Here is a 21327-nt window from a genome sequence, read left to right on the forward strand (position 1 = left end):
GTCGTTTCTATCGGCAACATTTTTTTGATTTATCTTCCGCTATGATTAAACGAATTCGAGCAAAGCCGATTCAAACACTTCTCCCGATTTCTTACCGATGCGTCCAGAAATGTGTATCGCGTTTCTTCGTCCCGGGTCTGAAAGCATCGCGCAACGAACGTTTAATCCTTCGACATATCGAACATTTCTTTCTGCGCTTCGCCTGTTCTCTGAGTATAGCTTCAGGGCCACCGAGGGTCCGCCTTTCGGAGCGCCTTGAAACCGTTTCTTCTTATCTGTTTTCATCATCTAACCTGGGACGCCTTGAAACCGCGGATCCAGTTATTTCTTTCTTTCTTTTTTTTTTCTTCCGGATAACCCAATGCGGACTGGCGAGCAGCCAATCAGAGTCTTGTTTACACTCCGTGAGTGACAATACGCTGGCAACGTGCCAACCAATCAAATCCTCCTCCGTATGGAGCCTTTTTTTAAAAACGTGTCCATAAACCCGCACACAGGCTATTAGCGTTAAATAAACTAATACAAACACAGTGCAGTTGCGGTCATTTATATACTTAACGTATCAACCTATCTCTACATTTAAAGGCTCTTTAGCATGTACGCTAAATAGTGTATTAATTTGTCAATCGCTGATTAATGTCTTTTTTTCTTTTAATGAAAATACATTATACCTCCTGGATGTCATTAAAGACACTGCAATAGTAGCAATCTTCTCCAGGTCTGAATCCTGTGCCCGTTTGCAAAGGACTATTTGCAGTTTTAACACATTGTAACCTGTCTTTAGTATTTTGCTTGAATTTGCCGCTCGCCTCATCGCTCTCGCGCTCCACGTCGAATTCCTATTGGCCACCGATTTCGACCAATAAGAACGCGGAGTGTCCCCAGGCGAGAGACGCCAGCTCATTACGATTCGGGAGCCCGACCAATCAGCGCGCGTGTTTACTCTCGCGGAGCTGAGAGGCTCGATCGGCGCAGGACAAGAGAATCGCCGCTCCGAGACTCGACTCTCGACTCCAGTGGCCTAGAGAAGCCCGAGACCGGCGAGCGACAACCGCTTCCATCGTATGAGGGGAATTAGGACTGAACCACTGAAATATGCTTTTTAAAATAAGCGTCATTGCTCCGAATAATTTTCTTGATTTCTAATTAAAATTATTTATTGTTATGCAAGGATATAACATACCAGTAAGTAATTCATTTATTTTTTACGTCATGGTTGTGTCGCCTAAACGTCGAATAAAATCAAAAATACCTTCAAAGAAATAAAGAAAATATCGTTAACTAAGTAGCATAAACAATTACGGTGCAACATCCAAAGGGGAAACGGAAAGCCTATGAATATAAAATAATTAATAAACGCACTTATTAATCACCGGGGTAGCTATACGGTCCGCGTTTATTTATATTTCGTATTTATATTTCTAAAGCATCCGTTTAATCATTTCGCGAAATTATTCTTTTTAGCTAAAGCTTGCATGGCCTTGTTCAGTTCACTACTTGAATTAGCAGCGGTGTTTTCACGAATACAGCCTGCTGTTTAAAATTGATTTTCTTATAGTGTTCGCGCTATTTCTTACATCTTCAAATGTCTTTTTTTTTTTTTTTTTTAATTGTTAAATTAGAAATATTTTCTCTAAAAACACCGCATCGCGGTCCCCGATTTGAAACACGCCACGGGAAAAAATAAAAGCGAAACGCGCATCGTCCAAATTTCCAGCTGTCCTTTATCATCATATTCGGATCTGCGTTTTTCTTCGCCGATCGATGCTTATTTAGTAACGATCGGTTCTGATTTATTTCTGATCGGCGCGCGCGAGAGGCTCGTGTCCGTGCGGCGCGTCCTCCCCGGGCCGAACAACGCCACCGACCGAACATGAACGCGATCGTCTTCGCGAGTTTCTCCCTTTCGTGAACACAAGATCCCCAGCTGACTCGCGCTCTTTGCTCGCTTCGATACGCAGAGGCGCGTTTTCCAGCAATTAACTATGTGCGTTGTCATGCACGAGACAAAAAACAAAACAAAACAATGGATTATGCAAATATTTAACAACATCCGCGATTCGGCCGCCGATGCAATGCGTTTTAAGCGTTCGGCTGCACGCAGAAGCCGCGATTAAAACGAAGCGTGCAGCGCGTGACTGAACGCCGCCCGCGCGCTCGAAATGGACGGCCGTCGCCGGAGCCCTCACGGTAATGGCTGACGGAGAGCAGCGGTCCTCACTCGGGAGACAAAAGCTGCTCGCCGTAAGGCCGGCCCCGGTTCGCAAGCACGGCCCGCGACAGCGGAAAACGGCGGGCTGTGTGTTTTCAGAACACGCGCTGATCGTCAGCGGCCCGCGCGCGCCAGTTAGCGCGAGGACCCGCGTGAAATAATTCATCCATTATGTGGCGTTTCCTTCAGGTTTGGTCCGAGGGAGCACAAAAGGCTCGTTGCAGGGAACGGATAAAACTAACGAACGTCGGTACGGTATTAGCTGGACGCGTCGTGTGTACGGTTGTGTTAGATTTAATTGCTCCACATAAAAGCTAAAAACAGGTCAACCAGATGAAAGGAAATTGCAGTTGTTTACATGCGCGCGCGCGCGCACACACACACACACACTCACAGTTCATTCTGATAAAAAAAACAAATAAAGTACAAAAAAATGGTATTTACTGGTTATAGGTCGCTGTCTTTTTTTTATTATTCATTCACAATGGGCCGGGCGTGTACGCTGCTATTTATTAAATGTCAATTAATGCCATGTTTATTCAGCGCATGTGTGGTCCCACTAGCACTGTACGTAAAAAAAAATGTCATTATGATATATTGTACAGCCCACGAACTGGTTATTTAATTTATACGCATCTGATCGATATCACACTTTTATATTTCATTCGCATAACGCGCGCGCGTCTAATAACGCGGTACGATTTTATTTTATCGCATTTGATTGACGGCCCTTTTCGGTTCTTTTAACAATAAAAAAAAAAGACGGGGCTGAAGTCGATACAATCATTATTTGTGGGAAAAAAAAGAGTCACTTTTTGTCGAGCTCGTTGTTTTCGCTTATAAAACACTATTTGAGTTTAAAAGATGAATTTCTCCGTTGTGGAAAAGGTGCATCTTTTTATGACCAAGGATCGTCTCCGTCAGGCCCGTTCAATCACTGCCATCTATGGCCTTTCACGTCTCTTTCAAATCGTTTCAATGGACGTTTAAATAAAAACAACTAAACGATTGTGCATCAAAATTACGCCTCGATTTATATCGCAGTTTTCTTCTATGCGACGGCGAAGCAGATGCATGTCGGCCGTGCCTTAACCGAGATCACAACGTCTCTCCTTTTCTTTCTTTCTTTGTAGAAAAGATGATTGAGGACTTCAGCCTGAGCAGGGGAGGCGAGCTTTCCGCTGAAGCGAACGCAGACGGATTACGGTACAAAGGCTTCATCTGATTTCCGCTTGTTTTTTTTTTTTTTTTTGGGGATTATATACACGTCGGCCGTTTTCTTTGGAATGGAGGGTCGTGATTTCTCCGCTCCGGCGCACCTCCTCTCAGAGCGGGCCACTCTCGTGCACCGCGCCGCCTCGCGCATCTCCTCGTCCGGCCACGGCTCCGTGCAGCATGCGCCTCACTTTCCGGCCGGGAAATATTATCCGTCTCACTTACCGATGGCGGCGCATTCAGGTTTGTGGCGTTTTCTTTGATTCGCTGGCGTTTTTTTTTGTTTTTCATCTGATTTCTGTTAACGTTTAGTTCGGGCCTGTGTCTTATTTACGTTCAGGGTTTTTACGATGGGCTTCGCGGCTATGAAACGCCTAGAACGTAACGCCAAAGACGTTTCAAGAAGCACGTAGCCTGCTCTGAAATCTGCTCGATTATTATTATTTTGAATTTTGTGCCACATTGAACTAACGTAGATAGATAAGCCCGCTTTTTTTTAATCGTCATGTTCATATCCTTGCTGATTAAATCCAGATTTAAGACTTAAAATCTTACCGAATGTGATTTTTGATAAACGTGAGATGATTCTGACAGGCAACGTTTATGAATATATTGGGCATACGTTTTTTTTTTAACGTATAAATTACTCCTCAGATTACGATTTAAAACAATGAAGGCTTTGAAAGCTGGCAGAATGTAGTGACATTTTTTTTTTTTTTAAATTTGGCTATTTTACTGTTATTTATTTGTTTTTACTTTGATTTAGCATTTGTAGTTATTTCGTATTCGAGTGTTACCAACAAAGCATTTTATTGTGTAAAGTTAATAGCCTGAATTCAGCTTTCCGATTATTTTAGCAAAATACGGTATTGCACTGTTCCTGTAGGAATGAGCCATCAGGTTTATTCGGATGCTATTTTCTTAATGACCAAAAAAAAACCCCACTCGGCCTATTTTGCATTCGCCATCCGTGGATAATAACACATTGCAAATGATCTTCATGAAGACCGTGCTCGTTTTGCACCGCTAAGGCCTCAATGTTGCAAGTCACATAAACATTGCCATTCAGTGTCTTCTTCGGATTTCTTAAACCTACAAGCTATTTTGAATAACCGTTGGGTTTATAGATGATTAAAACCCGATTCGGACTCCTAAAATGTCTTAAAACGAAATCTGTGTTGTTGTTTCTATCTACAGTAATGCATTGCTCCCAGCCGGTCTCCATACACTCACGTGCACCTATTATATTTATAGCGTTAGATGCGTCCATTCGGTCTCGGCCAATGAGTATTTAGGCTAACGTTAGCTAAAGGGTGCAGGTGTGCTGTTAACCGGATATGACAATGTCTTTCGGTCGTACAATCGCAGCTTGCGCCACCATGCAGCCGTGCCCTTAACTGTCATCGCCGCTCAATGATCGAGACAGGTGAAGTATCGTAGGCCAGAGATAAAATTCACAGAGCTCCGGGTTTTATAGCTTTGTCTGGAATATTACAGCCTCAGCCATGTCTCGCGCTTGATTCATGTGGTGACATTCAACCTGCGTGTTATTACTACACCTTCATCGTAGACCAGGATGACGAAGGGCAATTTTTGCGTTGTCTGAAGTTGATAAAAAGCTCAGGTATCAGGATGCACTTTAATGATGGGACGGAATTATATTGTTAATTTATTGACTGACAACTGTGTTATTTTCGTGTATATATATATATATATACACATACCGTATATATATACTGTGTAATTTCTGTTTCCTCCACATTCCTCAGGTCTGCCATTCGGAGGACGTTTGAAGCTGATTGAGCTGAAACAATGTAACGCTTCGACAGCACCGAAGTGTCAATTAACCCGTCGTTCTGCAATAAAATATTAATTAACACAATCGACAAAATATTAAGCGAGTCTAGCGCTAATGTGTACGTAACTGAACAAATCGCGCGGTTTGTTTCATTAAGGCCAAGCTAAGAAAAGCGCCGTGGTCATGCAAACCAAGCTGGACGGTCACCAAACCGGTTTTTTTCTCTCATTAAGCGAACGGACCGGTCAATAGCGTCCCGCAGGCGTAAAGGGGGTGTATCTGCGTTAGTGGATTTGCTCTATCCCTCCAGGGACTGCCTCCCTCGCGGCCTCGCATGAATTCTTTACAAAGAACATGAATATTTCAGGGAATTGATGTACGAATGCATTCAGATGCAGGTTGGGATCCAGGCTCAGTGAAAGACCTTCTGTGGTGTCTTTCAGTGGCTTTATTATTCAGCTGCTATTGGACTCGGAGGCTTGTAGAGACAGAGGCTGCTGTCGCAACGCTCTTTTGGCTTCCTCAAAGACTTATGAAATGTGGGCTCGTTTCGTCGAGAGCTCTCAATTTCACTTCTCCTCTTGGTTATTTCGGTTGTTCCTTTAGCTTTTGTGCTTACGCTGGGATTGCGCTAATCTCTGGGACGTTTTTGAGGCACCTGACCCGTCACAGGAGGAGATATCAAATGAATCCCAATTGAGCATTAAAAAAACGTGACTTTGTCGTGGTTTCTTCTCGTTTGGAGCTGAGGTGTTCTTCATTAGCATTGAGATTTGGACCGTCACGGACCTTCTTGTATAGACGACGGGATGTCATATGGAAGAACCCAATATTTTTGGCTTCCCTGAAGAATTTCAGTGAACAGATTTTAAAAGAGTGTTTTGAACCAATAAACAAACCAGTTTTAAATCAGTTAAAGTTGTTTTTAAGCTTTACCAGCAACCCAAAGCAACCGCAATCACCCACAACACCTTAGCTTCAAAACCACTCACATTGCTTTAAAGGAAATCAAAAAAAACCCGAGCTAAGCCTATTTCTGCTATTCATCTGCCTTAATTTGAACTGTTTGGACACCACCATGATTGTTTCACGGACATTTCTAGAAACGTCCAAATTTGAAAGCATTCTTGTGTGTTGAGGCTTGATGTTGCGTTAAGCGTTTGGTCTCCATTTCCTCCAAACCCTTGATTCTCCTGTTCTTCTTACCATGTCTTGTCTGGGGGGGGGTTGTGTTGGCTTCCTTCCTGCAACCCCCCACACCACAGGCACACACACACACACACACACACACACACAGCCCAAGACCATTGTTTCCGATCACAGCTTTGTGTGTGTTTTACAGCATGTTGCTCAAAGATAAAAACACACCCTCCCTCCTCTTTTATTGTCTTGGAGGGGCAGAACGTCCCTGTCTGTCCCCTCATTCTTATATCCTGCCTGGATATCCCAGCAACCCTGCTCTGTTTACAGGTTAACCCCCGCCGACTCCCACTTACCCTTGTGTTTTGCTTTCCAGAGGGGAATAAATAACTGTACTGAGAGATTTTATTAAAGAGCTCGTCGCGTGAACGTCTCGGGCTGAGGGGGTAAGGGGATATAAAGACAGGCACAGGTGTTTAGTGGGGTTATGAAAGCGTCTCTGGTGTTTACGGCAGACCTGATGAAGGGGTTTGTAGGGAGATACGAGGTTGGCAAGCCATAAAGCCTCTCTCACTTCCAAAAAATTCTGAGATTGCAGTTTTAGGGCCCTCATCGAGGGCTCCGCCGATATTGTTAGAAACCGTTTCTGTTGTCATGGCGCATGCTTTAAAAGACACGAAATCGAAATGCTCCCTTTTATGTAATGCGCTTACCTGTACGCTGTGCGAACAATTAATCAGTGCACTTTAATAAAAAAGGACGTCTCTGTATTAATCTTTCATCAGAATATATAATAACTCGCTCCAATATCCGTCCTCTTCAACCACAGTGCTTGGATTCCACACAAAGTTTCCACAATCCAATCATTTGTTGTTGTTTTGAGAGTTTGGGTGGTTTTTTTTGTGTGTTTGTTGAGGACATGACTAGACAGATATTCTCTCGATAGAAAGCCCAACTTGGGGGTGTTTCAACCTCTTCATCGGAACGAACAACCGCAGGTTGGTGACAGTGCTTTTGGGAAACGCACCCCTGACTGAAACGAAAATACGCCACGATGGCATTTTTAATGATCACTGGAAGCAGTTTACGATTTTTTTTCGGTCCAGCTGTTAAACGATAAAAACAGCGACAATCAGAATCCATCTTCCTTTAAAGAGCTTAAGTGTGTAAAATAGCAGCTGACAAAACTGCTTATGGTGAAGAGAATGTTTATAGAACGCTTATATAGTTAATGTTATTATAGTTATTGTTAATGAACAATTACAATTCAGTTTAACGATAGAGGAATTTTACAGTGTATTGCATTGGGCTTTAGAGTTAACTAAGTCTCTGTAACTAAGTGTTTTTCTGTTATTTTACCGATTTATAACTATAGTTGCTTATTAGCATGCCTATTATTAACATATTGGCTGTTTATTAATCATTATATCCCAACTCCTGCTTAAAAACTACTTTACAGCAAATTAGGAGTCAACTGAGGCTAAATTCGTGGTTAATGGGCCTTGAAATAAACTGACCTTTATTTCTTACAGCGTATTTTTAATGTAACGTTAGCTTACAGTAATTGTAACTGGCTTGATACGAGAACAATGGAAGTCTATGCGATGTTCATATGTAGTTTGATAAGCGTGTGTACGCGGTGCCAAACGGCCGTGGCGTTCCCCCCCCGCGCGCCGCAGGTCAGGCGGAGCGCTGCAACCCTACACAAAGAAGACAAGCCGGGGCGGGCAATCCTTCCCGTATCGCATAACCCGTATCGCGTTTTCAAACCCTGTCGCGCGTTTCGCACTTCGGCAGAGGAAGCTCCCACTTCCCTTAAAACACAGCAGCTTTCGAAGAACGAGCTATTAAACGAGACGAGCTAAAGAGATGTTTAGCGGACCTGCAGGTGAAGGGTACGTCTCTCTCCTTCCGTCTGTCTCCCTCTCATCGGGCGGCCTCGGGCCAACCGCCGCGTGTGCTTGTGCCGCATGCGACAGCTGTTAGACATTATTAACGGCTCAAGCAGAAAATCCAGATTACTTGTTTTTAATTTCTGTTTTATTATTGTAATCTTTGAGAGAAAAGAGCGGAGGAAAGCATGCAGCGCTTTGGATGGAGGTGGATTGCGGGGTCCTGACCTCAGGATGAATCTCTGAGAGCTATCTTACTGGTAAGTTCTCGTTAGTTAACGACAACCGAAACCGTTGAATCGTAGCTTGACATCCTTACCATCCAATCGAACGCCTACTTGGAAATGCAGGACACGTTAAGAAATGAATGTGTTGCGTTTGATCATTCTTACACTCCCTACTTCTTCTTCTTCTTCTTCTTCTCGAACCTGTTCCTTGCTATCAGTTCACACTCATGAATGAGAATCTGTCACTAATTGGTTGCGTAAGTCATCAGAGCGACGGGCTTCACTGATACGTCACTACGCTGCGTTCTTTTCGAGGACGCGTCGGCCCTTTTGCGCAAAAACAAAGATTAGCATCAGAAATTCCCGTTTAATCGGCCTCGAGGGAGGATGAACGCAAGCTGCCTGCGTCTCAAATGCACGGCGACTTGTTGCGCTCGGAGTGAGCTTATAGAATACGTTGCCGTTTAGAGAAAGAAAAAAACAGTTATACATCGACATCTATTTTTATTCTGAAACGCCGACACTGATGGTGAAAAGCCGCGTGGAACGCAATTGCTGTATAATGCATTACTGGGCTTTTTATACGAAGTCATCTGTATCCATCTTTGTATGCAGACGCTTTGCTTGCTGTCCGTGATGTAGATATACTGCGTGCTACAGAAATAGTAACAGTAGTACGGTAATATGCGTGGCCTTTGTCCTCAGTCTGCCCTAGTGCACACTTTGACCACTAGGGTACACTGCCTCCTCTTTCTCTATGTCTTTCTCTCTCTCTCTCGACAGCACAGCATCCTTCTATTACCAAAGAAATCAAAAATGGAGCAAAAACGTTTGCATTCATTTACAGTATAATCGCTGAAAACCTTTAGAAGGAACCAATCCCTGAGCATCAGTATTTCTTTACATAGTTTTTCTCACAGACGCGAACGCCGCCTCGAATCACGCGGCCCAACTGAGGAGAAGCGTTCTGTTCGTTTTTCTAACCATCCGGGTTCATGATTTTTACCTGGCTGATCGTAAAATACGCCAGTGAACCTGGCAAGAAATCTCCTGTTCTTCATGGAAGGATCCATTTCTACGGACAAGAATATCAGGCGTATATTATATAAACTGTAGAGAGTCAAGAATATAAACTGTATATTATATTAATGCACGTGGAAATAATTTCAAAATGTATGTAGAACACATATATACCGTATTACCTAAACAAAAACATTTATTCCGGATGCGCGATCGATCAGCGCTAATCGGAAACTCTAATGTTCTGCCGGAAACTTGAAACCGTGGACTTGTCGGAGACTCCGAGCTTCTAGGATGTGTGCTAAAAGCGCATCGTTTAGCGCGGAGACGGTTAAAGAGGTTAGTGCGAGGGATTAGAATTGTATAACATCTATCTAATATTAAAGAGACAGCTGCGGCGCAGGAGTTAATCCCGTGCTATGGGGCAGGAGCGATGATGATTCGTCTCTGGAGGCCGCGGGGAGATCCAGGCTGGATTTATGGCTCCGAGGGTGTACCGCGGTGGGAGCGGCCCGCGTCGGGCCTGCCTGGACTGATCAACAAACACCCCCCACCCTTCCCCAAACTCGCTGTGGCAGGTGTTTTCAGTAAACGGCTGTGGGTCCAGGCTCGGAGCCCACTGTACGCAACGAGAGCCAAGTGTCAACACCTCCCTCCATCTCTCTCTCCTCGATTATTTTACATACTTTACAAGATTGCCAGTAAAATATACTACTATTCAATCCATCTAGATGCAATCTATACGTCTAATATTCATTCATTCTTAATAATATTGATAACGAAAATAAATACATTTACTAAATAAATCCTATTTGACAATATTGTCGAAACAGCAAAGCAGATTAAACGATGATAGTAAAAATGTAATAATAGTGTAAATTAATGACGGCATAATAAAATAGTATCATTTTATATGATTAAACAAAAATGCTTAGCGGCAAATGCTAATGCTGTTTGTTAATACTGCTTTAATAACCTGAAAAATGCATTTTTTGATCTAAAGATGAAATCATCGCTGCGGATAAAAAAAGACGGCAGAAATGACTGTGCTGAATTTTTTAGGAATGATTTCAATTGGCCCCTTTTTCAGAAAATGTACCGTTTACTGGAAACCAAGACCTTTTAAAGGAGCAGTACACTTTCAGAATGAAAAGTCTCATCATTTTACTCACCACCCGCTTGTTCCATACCAGTCTGAGTTCAAAATAAAGAACACTTATCCACTATTAACTGTGTCTTTTCCTACAGTAAAATTTCCGATTTGCTTCTTATTAGTAGTCGGTAAGGTAGAGTTAAGTTTAGGTGCTGGGTAGGATTAGGGATGTAGAATAAGTTAATTACTACTAATAAGTCGATAGTATTCTAATATGAATGCTAAAAAAAAAGCTACTAGTTAAAAGACCCTAAAACTTGACCCTAAAAATTAATCATTGTACCAAATGATTAATTTTTATGTAAGCCCATGGTATTTAAGGCCACTTAATATAGAGAATGTTTTAAATTCAAAATGAAATGCAATCCATTTACATCACTGTTAGTAGTTTTTACTGCAAAGCAGTTGAGACATTGGTAAAATTTTTACTGTAAAACAACTGAACAATATTAAATGTTAAGCTTCGTATATTAAAGTCCTTCATTATTAAAATGGAAGCACTGCTCTGTAAATCACGTTTAGCAGACCAGCCTAAAAAAAAGGTAACTTTTAACCTTTTGCCATCCTAAAAACGAACGGGGAGCATGCTCTCAAGAAGCGCCATCAAGAATATCAAATATTAAGGGCCGACAATTTGGCCGTATCTGGTTTCTTCCGGCGACTCGTCCCTTCTTCAATGTCGATGGGAGTTACGGCCCTGCTGGAAACTATAAATATATATCTCTGACTCGTATAAAAATATGTCGCTGAGCATTTTTTTTTTTTACGGTAGGTCCAGTAAAAATACCGTATAAGCACTGACTCGGCCCCCGGCCGTACCGTCTGAGAATGCTCCGGCTGAAGTGGCGGGTGAATTAATTGGATCTGATGGTGCGATAAAGGTGTGTTTGTGAGCGAGGTGTGAACTAAATCTAGTAATGATTACCCCGTTTGTAGTTCTGGGGGTGGAGGTGGTTGGGTTGAGTTGGGATTCGGGAGTGGGGGGTGTAGGATATCATCTGATTAATAGCTGGGAATGCTTTGAAGTGACACCCAAGCTCGGCGGCGCACTGGGTAATGGTGCTAGCGCGGTTCACTTCTTAGTCTTTATTAGCCTGCATTCTTCCTCCGCGGGCGTCATTACTGTACAGCAATAATGGCGCTTTTATTCTTTCGTCTTTTCACACGTTGCTGCCATTTTTCTCCGTCAAGCGGCCGATTGTCTCCCGTTTTCTGCCTCTCAGTTAGATGCGAAAAGAGGAAAATGGGTGTTAAGCAAACAGCTGACTCTTCACTTTGGTTATGTTTGGAAAAGCATCGTCACGTGCTAAAATTGATATCGATATGCATGCGATACGGCGTGCAGATGTTCTGTGGGGAGCAGGTGCGTGACATTTTATATAATATAAAAGGAAACACTCAATTTTAAGGACCGATTCATACTATTAAATATTTGCTCGTTAGCACGCATATTACTAACACGTTAGCTGTTTATAAGCATATAGAAATGATATATTAGTAGCTTATTCTGCACGAGAATATTTTAGATCTTTAAATCCAACCCCATAACTAACTTAACCACCGTGCTAACTATTGATAAGAAGTAATTAGAAGTTTACCGAGGCAAAAGTAATACTTAATTAGTTGATAGCGAGAACTGGAACTTAAAATGAAGTGACCCAAAAATGGCCGTTTCCTAACTTTTGTCTGTCATTTCCTTTTTTTCTCACTTTAGGAAAGTTACAAATATTAAAAAACAAATAAATAAAATAATAAATAAAATATTATATTTTTTGTTTTGCCATGATTGTTCTAAAGACACTTAAGTTCTTAAAAAAATATATATAAAAAATAAATGTCTTTCGTTTTACCATAATCGGTCTTAAGACAAAAAAGAACTTAAATGATGAAAATAATGTTCTTAAAAAATCTATCTATCTATCTATCTATCTATCTATCTATCATCTATCTATCTACCTGTCTATCTATCTATCTATCTATCTATCTATCTATCTATCTATCTATCTATCTATCTATCTATCTATCTATCATCTATCTATCTACCTGTCTATCTATCTATCTATCTATCTATCTATATCTATCTATCTATCTATCTATCTATCTATCTATCTATCTATCTATCTATCTTATGTGTTTAAGAACGTATTTGAGAACTCGAGGACTGACATTTATCGCCGCATACGGTTTCACTTCCTGTAGCCAGCAGCCTATACGCCGTCACCTGTGCGGTATTCAGTAAGCAAGTCTGTTAGTGTTCCTCTCCAAACATGAGCTTGGCTTTGGGAGGGACGGACACTTGCTTTCGGTCCGCTTGTGTTTGTGCGTCGCTTGGCTGGGAGCCGCGAGTTATGTATTAGTCGCAGGACGGCGTGCCGTTTCCTGCGAGATGGCGATAATTGCAGAGAGGTCAGGCTATGATTACAGGCTGCCTGATGCTCTGATGTGTCTTCGTTTTTTCTCTGGCGGCGTGTCAGTAGCTGCTCAAGTGGCTGAGAGCCTCTGGCCATTCCTTTTGTGAAGATGGGTGTGTGTGTAGTGTTTTGTTCTTTTACATGCCGCTTCATCTCCTCGCTTCTCAGCTTGCTGTTGCTCTCAGTCTCGGGTAGCCAGACCTTTGACTGAATGGTAAAAGGTCCGGTCCTTATCACGGCTTATTCTGGAAAAGAACCCCTCATTTAGACAGAAAGATTCAAGTGACTGGAAAACGAGCGATCGGTTTCGTTTTTATTTGCCGTTTAGGGCTGGATTAATCCGTGGTAGATTATTACGCAATTGCATGCATTTAAATAACGGTGTGGCGTTTTACGCAAACTATTTAGAAGACGCTGAAATAGCAATCACATAACGGCCTTTTTTGTAAAAAAAAAACATAAGTTATACATTTTCCCTATTCTTTCAGCTTTCAATAACACTGTAGTGATTTCATGTCTAGCATAGCTTTTCAAAATCCGTACCACGTTTTCTGGCCCAAAATGCAAAATAAGTGCAGAGTCTTCACATTCTGTCTGGGTGAGTTTATCGGTTGAGACACACTGCTGATGATACGGTTCAGCTTGTGAAACTTTATGATATTCCATCAAATTTAGTGATCAGTAGTTACACAGTGTACTTGTTCCTTGAAGAAAATGCTTGTCTCTACATTTATAGGAAGGCTGTAACTATACTGTGAATTAGGAGCTAACCAGTAAAGTGTAGTAAAATCGGTGTATTGCAATCGTTGGCTTTATGGAGAGATCACAGGGAGCTGCACAAATTTTAGTGAAGTTCAATTTAAAAAGCAGCGTTTATATTTTACCCTTGGTGAAACAAACAAAGGTTGATGCATTGACCCATAAACGGGGTTGCCAGGTCTGCAAAATAAAACGAGCCCAACCAACCAATCGCAGGGAGTTCGACAGACGGGCGATCTGACTAATCGTGACTCCAATTCACCATTTTGTCTTACAGACAAATCGGATGAACTTCGGTTGACCTGAAAAATGGTGTGTATCTTTCCATGGTTGAAATAGAATAAATTCTGATGTTCATTCACGTTTATTTTCTGATTTAGTTAAACAGGAATCTTGAAATGGGTTTTTTGTCAAGGGTCGATTAGCGATCAAAACTAGCCCAAAACTAGTTTTCCATCCATTGGAGTCACGTTCCTTAAAGAAAGGGAGATTTCCTTAGATTTCCTACAGAAAAGCAGCCACCTTAGTTTATGTTACTCAGCACTTGTTGTTCAGTCATTTTTTCCAAATACCTTTATAGTATAAAGTTTTTGTCTCAATGGCATGGACCTTTTTTACAGAACCCGTCACAACGCATTCTTATTCGATAAATACGGCGAAACAAATTTTCTGCAAGAAGCGAGCCAAAAGCGACCACCACCGTGTCCTTGAGCGAGACGCTTAACCCCGGGTTACTCCAGGGCCTTTGATGCTTCAGTGAGTTCACAGTGCTGCTTTATGGCAGCATGGTGTGATTATTGTGGAAAAAATCCATCAGTCTTGGTCAAGTGGTTAAACATCAAGAAAAAAAAAAAAATGCCCGATGATCTGAAGCTACATCTCCCCAAGAGCATCGCAGCTTAACGTGGCTCAAAGAGTCATTGCTAATAGCTGGTTAGCTATGTTTTGAAGCTGGGATGCTGGTTCGAGCTGGTTTAAGCTGGTCTAGGACTAGCACACGACCAGCTTAAACCAGCTTCCCCAGCTTCAAAACATACCTAACCAGCAGATGCTGTTTTTTTTCAGCAGCGAATTAGTCTCAGAGCTAAAGTGTGACCTAAGTAGTAAATGTTCCTGGGGTTCTGCTACATACAGTCACATCGTCTGGGCCCGCTAGCTGCTTTGTCCTTTTGTCTTACAGAGTCGCATGTCTGGAAGTCTTAGGTTTTGGTCCACTGACAGGTACGGTGCCGTTGTAGAAGTGTGTACATGCATATATGTTTCAGCAGATACTGACAGTCGCATTGACAGGTGGGATGTGTTTGGAAAGCGAGAGCTTACTGGCGTGCAAGTGTGTCCATATATACACACACACACACACAGATCTCAGGCAGTGTTCGAGACACACTTATACTGCCACTGAACAGATGGCCTCCTAATGAACACTCGTACGAAGTCCTTCGATTCTTTATCATCAGTTTACCACATGGCCGCAGTTACTTTCATTTACATTCTCCCTTTTAGTTGACTCGTGTCTCTATAGGCAGACGGTTAAAGTAATGAACTGGATACCGCGTCGAATTTCATTAAAAATCTGACCTGGGATGGATCGGACCCTGAGTCGCGCTTCTGCAGCATTTCAAAGCAATTCGTACGAATTTCGATGACCTCACCTATTGAAGAATCATATATGTTTTACGAATTGCGCAATTGTATGAATTTGTACAGATAACCTACACCCAACCCCGCCCCTAAACGTGCCCCGTCTAGACAGATCGTACAAAATCGTACTAAGAATTCGTACTAATTCAAATTCAAACTTTTGCTAAATTGTACATATTTTACCAACTGCACAGTTTGTCTGAATAACCCGCATCTAACCCTGCTTCTAAACCTATGCACCAGTTATTAATCAGGACTATTACAAAATCGTATGTGAGGTTGTACGAACGTATGAATTGGTCGTGAGACAGCGTCGGTTTATGTCTAGAACGGTTTAGTTAACGTTTATTTATTTCTTGCTGGATGACCATTTTGGAAATACTTGCTCTACACAATATTTTAGAAAGCCCTTCATCTTATTATTGTTCTTTTTGAGCCAAACAGTAGGATAAAAATAACTGATAAATCTATCATCGCCGCAAAACATTCCCAAATTAATTCTAAAATAAATTAGAATGAATGTAATTATAAAATGATTGCTTAAACGGAATAACTACAATGTTTTAAAAATACACTTTTTAATAACAAAGGTTCCGTATTTTCCCATTGAAGCCATTGAATAACCATTTCGGGTTCTTAAGAACTAAAAGAACCCTTTGTTCAAGTAAACGTAGAACTGTTTTCCGCTGTGAAGAAATGGAAAGATTCCACTAATTTAATGGTTCTTCATTGAAAACATTATAGCAAAGACAATTTTTCTGGAATGGAAAGATTCCATGAGCGTTAAAGATTCTTTAGAACCTTGGTATAGTAAAAAAATATCACCATAAGCCAAAATATTTAGTTGCAAGCGAAGTATTAAACTTTCTCTGGGAGTTTTATCACCCTCAACATAAACAGTATAGCAACGCCATTGAAATATATATGCTGCCATCGTCCCACCCCGTGTCTCCTGTTAGCTTGCAATGCCAAGGTCACCGCTTTGATTTCCCAGGGAATCACGCATACTGATAAAAAAAAAAAAAAATGTATGCACTCGAATACACAGTATCATGCTTTGGATAAAAATATCCATTAATGCAAATGTAATGCGTGAAGGTGAGTTGCATGCGTTTGCGGTATGTGACTCTCACCTGAACATGTAACGGTTGTTTTTACCTGACAGCGCGTGTGTGTGTGTGTGTGTGTTTGAAGACGTGCTGCTCTGAAACACTGCTATAACTGTGAGTGATTTTATGAGCGTGCCAGAACTCCCCGCCAACTCACGGTTTCCCGGCGGGCCGGGCGGCCGCTCCAGCACGCTCCATCTGGGGAGAGTGTGCGTCATGTGCTGTGTAAATCGGTGTGCCTTTACAGTATGTGGCGCACGCGTGTGTGTGTGTGTGTGTGTGTGTGTAAAATGGACATACAGCATTTTGTGATCTTGCGATCAACAATCCCCAGTCAGGGCTGCAACAGTGACAAAAAATGAATATATTAATAAATTAAATTAAATTGAATCATTATAAAAATGAATCAAATCAGCAGATTAATTTTCTGACAATAAGATTTGTTTTCCCTGCCCTGATAGTTAGTATCTTTGTTATTCTGTGCGCACTGTACACAGTTCTGCAATGTCTCGTGACTCTTGTGAGACCTTTCTTTCAAATGAGTCATTTGATCACTTTGAATCAGTGTAACAACTGACTCACTCACTCAACTATGAATCATTTTCAATCATATAACGGTGACTTTAAGCAGAAACACTGACGCATTAAGATGAGTTTGTGGTTAAGGATGCAAATTCAAAACAGTCTTTGTTTTTGTAAAACATGGTATTCTAGTGGATAAAATATTACAATTTCCTGTTCGCTTATTCTAGAAATAAATGCGTAAAGTGGGTGACAAAAGCATAAATTCACACAATATGGCCATTAATTGATCAAATATTCAATTTAATCCATTATAGACTTTCCTCAACTCTCTCTCTCTCTATATATATATTATTTCACCTGCAATATTTTGGCTAGCATATATAATACGCATATATAATTTGGCAGCTACCATTCATCTACAGCCCATGCAGCCTGCTTTGCCAGCTGACTCACGAAACATGTTCTTGCATTGTTGCATTAAATGGCTGGTCTGAGTACACATTTGTATTAGTAGCAGTATTAGTATCATTAACTCACATTAAATAATTGATGGCCCAGTTGCCTTCTAAATGTTTAATTTTAGGATCCTAGCAATTCTTAGTCCGAAACCCTGTTGACTGATGGGCTTAAAAGAATAATCTTTTTTTTTTATTTTCAGGCTTATAACGCAGCACTGTTATCATTCCCGGTATCGTGGCGATTTTATGCAAGCGGTTAAGGGCTTTATGGAAATCCTCTGTGTGCACGTGGCAGTGCTCTCTCGTCTGTAAACGATATACGCCGGCTTTATAAAGACGCTGCGTAGTTTCAAGGTGGCGTCTCACTCGGCGACTCAGAATAACCTGATTTTAGAACGTGATACCAAATCCACCAACTGCTTTTGCTGAAATCTCGCCCTCTTCTGTCAGAGATCTGTCACACTCGCAGATTAAGACTGAAAAACGGGGGTGACAGACTAAACGCCTGCCTCTGACGTTTCTCTCCCATAATCATGTCGCAGACTGCAGAAAAAGAACTGCTGTGTTAAGCGAAAATTAACAACCGAACCGTATTGTCCTAGAAAAGCTTCAGTCTCGCTTTTTTATTTGTTAGTAAGAATTTTCATTAAAACCGTATTTTTATTAAGAACGTTTGTTAAGTTTAGTCTTTACACCAGTAGATATAGTCCCTGTGAAGGTTCTGGGCTAACAATTTTAGTTCTTGGAATGCTTGTGTAATTTTAATCAGTCAACACCCAGAGCCAGAATTACACATAACCAGTGGCTCTTGGTAAAATTATCGGCCTGTACGATTTAGCGGAGGTGTCTATTTACCGTATGAGTTCTCTTTTCACATTTGCTGCTTTTTTTCACGTCAGTAACATCTCAGAAGGTCTAGTTCTGCTCAGTAGCCTTATATTACCCGAGCACTCATCCTGCGGCTCCGCGGACACTTCTGACTTGACATGAAAGGTTGCTGAAACATGTTGTTCTGCTTTGCTGCGTGAGAAAGCTTGTAGAAATGCTACATCCCCCTCACCGCTCATTCCGCTTTCCATCTGATATTCCCAAGATCCACACCAGTGCTCTTGCCTTCCTTCCAACCCCTCTGTCAACACTCAGCCAGGCCAGCTGACATGTTTTATGGGAATAAAGCCTCCATGTTAAAGAGGCTCAGCTAATACATGCTAAGCCACACCTTCAAAGCTCTGCATTTACTGTAATGCCTGTGAAGGGAAACTGAGCTTCATTTAAGATAAATTGTGCCAGCTCTGTGAGAAATCGTCTGGAAAAGTTGTGTTTTTAAAGGCTGCGTAAGGAGAATTGAAGAAATAACATTTTGGAGATCTGGAGAGAGCTTGTACCCTAGACATTCATTTGCAAAGGGGCAAGTCAATAAAATGTTTTTACATCTTTGTGGTTTCATAATTACTTTGAGGGTAAAGTTCGCATGGGCTTTGGTATGTTAGTTATGTGTACTTTTTTAAAGGATGAGAAGATTGCAACGTGATTTAAAACACTATCTAAATTAAAACATTTCATATATCATGGCGTTCATAATCAGTTAATTATTGTGCTGAAATCACCCTACTTGTGTGCAGTGTTGGGGGAAGTTACTTTTAACGTTATGTTACGTTACTCTAAGTCCGTTGAGTTGCATTACGTTACTTTGCGTTACTATGTTGTGCTGCATTGCTTTACCATTACTTTCTGGGTTGTTCCGGCCTTTTTAAGTAATGCATTACTTTCCTAGTTATTTGAAAAAAGCAAGTACATAACTAATGTAACTTACTTTTAATCGGTTACCCCAACACAGGCCGTGAGCGTGCATGCAAGTTTGTCCATGTGACCGTCAAAGTGGCAGCCTATCCGATATGTTGGTTCAACTCGGTTTTAAGGCTACTCAACACAGTATAAACTGCTTGTTGAAGGAAAGCGTGTCTGTGTGTTGTCTTTTAAATCTTGACGCTTTGATTGCAGTAGCAACCTCCGTCCTCAAGCACAGAGTCCAGATGTACAGCATCTGTGTTTCGCTTTCTCACCGTCTCAAAGGACATCGGCTAGAAACCTGTTCATTCTCAAAAAGAAACTCTGTGAAAACATACAACAAAAATAGCTGAAAAAGATCACAGAAGACACACAGCTTGAAGACACGCAGCAAATCTGACAGCTTGTCAAGACAACAAAGTATTTATGTAAAGCAATTTAAAATTAACTAAATTAAAAATTTTCTACAATCCCGTAGTTGACATTTAAATGACTCCTAGTGGACTCCTCCAGAGCAAAACATCTCAACAGTGTTCCTGTTTTGTACCAGATTTTCCTTTTCATTTCACACAGGCTTGACCGAAAGCACTAAAGCAGTTTTTACAAGCAGCGCTGCTTTATGTTTCTCTTCATCCACTCCTCTCCCAGCTGCCATGACCTTCTATCTCTTCTACAAATTGCAGGAAACATTCCTAAATTTTCTCATCTTCCATTAAAGGCCAGATTCATGTAGATGTTTAACAGACATCAGAATGTCATTCCATGAATGACCAGCATCTGTCCAAAGGCAGCATAACTCAAGTTTACTGCAGGTTCTGGTATACGCAGCTCATGTTTGGTAAGCTGATTGACCTTTGGTTAGTCACAAGACAGTGGATGGATACATACATCTTCCGAAACGCTTCAGAATTATAGAACATTTGGAAATTCATCGTAAAAAACCACAATATGGTGCAAAAGTCAAGGTTTCAGGGTTTGCCTGTTTAGCAATCATCGTAAAATATATGATTATGCACCTATTGTTATTCACGGTCATCTTAATTCATTACAGTAAAGTAGTTTTTCACCTGTGAAATTAGCAAACTCATTAGCAAAGATGGCAACATGCAGGTGACATACTTTCATGGGTCCTGCACCATCCATTGAGATGAATGGGAATGCTAACGGATAGCTCTCTAGGTATTATAGACCTTGCAAGAAACCTTGACTATAAGTGAAGTGTAGGAGGACAAACTAAAGCAGGACGTTTCTGCTCTTTGTCGTACTGGGACTCTGATTTATGTGGATACGACAACACAGAGTACCAAACCTCTATCAAACTGATGAACGAGCCAGCGGGGCCAAAGACAACGAGAGAGAGAGAGGCATTTGTAAAGGAAAAGGACTTTAAAAGTTGAAGGGTGATAAGAAGGAGGAGGAGAAGGGAGGTGAGAGGGGAGGACAGGAATGGGAGATACAGACAGTAACAAAAGAACGGTGAAGAGGAAAGGAAAACTGAGCGGTGGAGTTGTGGAAGAAAAAGACACATGGAAGAAGCAAAAAGAGGAAACATAAAGACATTGAAGAGTAAATCAACCCTGAAGACAGAAGAACTCACAAGAGTAGTGTAGAGTAGATTTATACAGCGCTGCTCCATGTATCATACATTATCCATACAACGGCCTCTCTGGAGATCCTTACTTATAATAAAAACTAAAGTGACTGGAGCTGTGTTAATGTGGCTGTTTGTACGCTCAGGTTAATCTCACGAAAGAACGTGTCTTAATTAAAAGCACGAAGCCAAAAAAGATGTCTTAAATAGTTCACCTAAAAATGAAAGTAAGTTCATGTTCGTATAATAAATTCTAAGTAGAATACCAATTGGAGTTTTACTGAAACATGATAGTTTTCGGTACAAAACAAATTTGCTGTATTGTAAACTAATAATTTGTCTGGATGCGAGCAGCATGGTGCAACAAAAGACGGTGGAACCTATTAAT

At 41.3% G+C, this 21327-nt stretch overlaps 1 protein-coding gene across 9 annotated transcripts in view; it reads left to right on the forward strand.

Annotated features, from left to right (window-relative positions):
- The first annotated feature begins 906 nt into the window (after positions 1–906).
- LOC122334478 (BAH and coiled-coil domain-containing protein 1) overlaps positions 907–21327 on the forward strand; it is a 64006-nt gene continuing 43585 nt past the window's right edge. For 2 of the 9 annotated variants that reach the window (XM_043232444.1, XM_043232460.1), the window contains exons 1-2: positions 908–1185; positions 3346–3670. In XM_043232444.1, coding sequence (XP_043088379.1) covers positions 3499–3670 — 172 coding nt within the window. In that variant the 5' untranslated portion in view covers positions 908–1185; positions 3346–3498. Of the gene's footprint in view, positions 1186–1592; positions 1988–3345; positions 3671–5196; positions 8518–21327 lie in introns of those variants that run through there. The other 7 variants (XM_043232496.1, XM_043232517.1, XM_043232488.1 and 4 more) reach the window with 7 other exon arrangements.

This window comes from Puntigrus tetrazona, chromosome 3 (assembly GCF_018831695.1).
Source record: "Puntigrus tetrazona isolate hp1 chromosome 3, ASM1883169v1, whole genome shotgun sequence".
NCBI lineage: Eukaryota > Metazoa > Chordata > Actinopteri > Cypriniformes > Cyprinidae > Puntigrus > Puntigrus tetrazona.